At 35.4% G+C, this 988-nt stretch overlaps 1 protein-coding gene across 1 annotated transcript; it reads left to right on the forward strand.

The window, feature by feature from the left end:
• Positions 1 to 594, forward strand: LOC142224628 (uncharacterized). Its single transcript, XM_075294409.1, has one exon. It carries the CDS (start codon positions 1 to 3, stop codon positions 592 to 594), a length of 594 nt encoding a protein of 197 aa, XP_075150524.1.
• Positions 595 to 988: the final 394 nt, after the last annotated feature.

A 988-nucleotide genomic window follows, 5' to 3' on the forward strand; every position in this document is an offset into this window, starting at 1 on the left:
ATGGCTATTCGGAATTTCACTGCTAGAAGAGGTATTCCTCGTGAATTTTTCAGTAATAATGGCATAAATTTTATTGGTGCTGAGAGAGAGCTTCGGGAGGCAATTGATGATATGAACCAAGACGAATTCGTTCGAACTTTTACGACTACAACAACGAAATGGAACTTTAATCCGCCGTCATCACCTCATATGGGAGGCGCTTGGGAACGGTTGGTGCGTTCAGTGAAAACTGTACTATATAATGCTATGCCATCCAGAAATGTAACCGACGAGATACTTTCAAGCATGCTGATCGAGGTTGAGAACATTATAAACTCCAGGCCACTAGCTTATGTACCCATTGGCGATGAGGTAGAGGAGGCTATTACACCCAATCATTTTTTATTGGGTAGTTCTAATGGACTTAAGCCCTTATCGAGATGTGATGACAGTGGTGTGGTTTTAAGAAAAAGTTGGCTTTTGTCACAACAATTTGCAAATTTGTTTTGGAAAAAGTGGTTGGCAGAATATTTACCTTCATTAACGTCAAAGTGGTTTGAGAAAAGTATGTTGTCCCTAACACCAAAACCGGATAGATCGAATATTTGTAGCTAACTTATGTAGTTAGTTCTTAAGTAGATAACTTACAAATGTCATATAATTTTCGGAGTGAAGCGTCACGCAAACAGCAAAGCGCCATTTTATCCAGAATAAAGTGGTAATTAGCTTTGCCGGACGCATTCTATGTCCTTTAGAAACTTAAAATTATTTTAGTTTTTTTGCTTGCCAAATTGGTTAAGATTTGAAATATTTTATCTAGTGGTTTCCATACCAAAAAGTGAGTCACTTATATTTTCAATTGAATTGTGAATTGCATAAAGAATTGTATTCTTTTAGGAATTTTAATATAAGAAAATTTGGTTGAAATAAATTGGGTTTTATTTGAATCAGACTTTCTTTATTCAAAATCCATTGGGAATCATTAGCAGACACAACAATCATAATAAAA

Source organism: Haematobia irritans, chromosome 2, assembly GCF_050003625.1.
Source record: "Haematobia irritans isolate KBUSLIRL chromosome 2, ASM5000362v1, whole genome shotgun sequence".
Taxonomy (NCBI): domain Eukaryota; kingdom Metazoa; phylum Arthropoda; class Insecta; order Diptera; family Muscidae; genus Haematobia; species Haematobia irritans.

Bases quoted from the DNA above. Each gene is read 5' to 3' on its own strand.
- LOC142224628 (XM_075294409.1), top strand. From the start codon at position 1: ATGGCTATTCGGAATTTCACTGCTAGAAGAGGTATTCCTCGTGAATTT.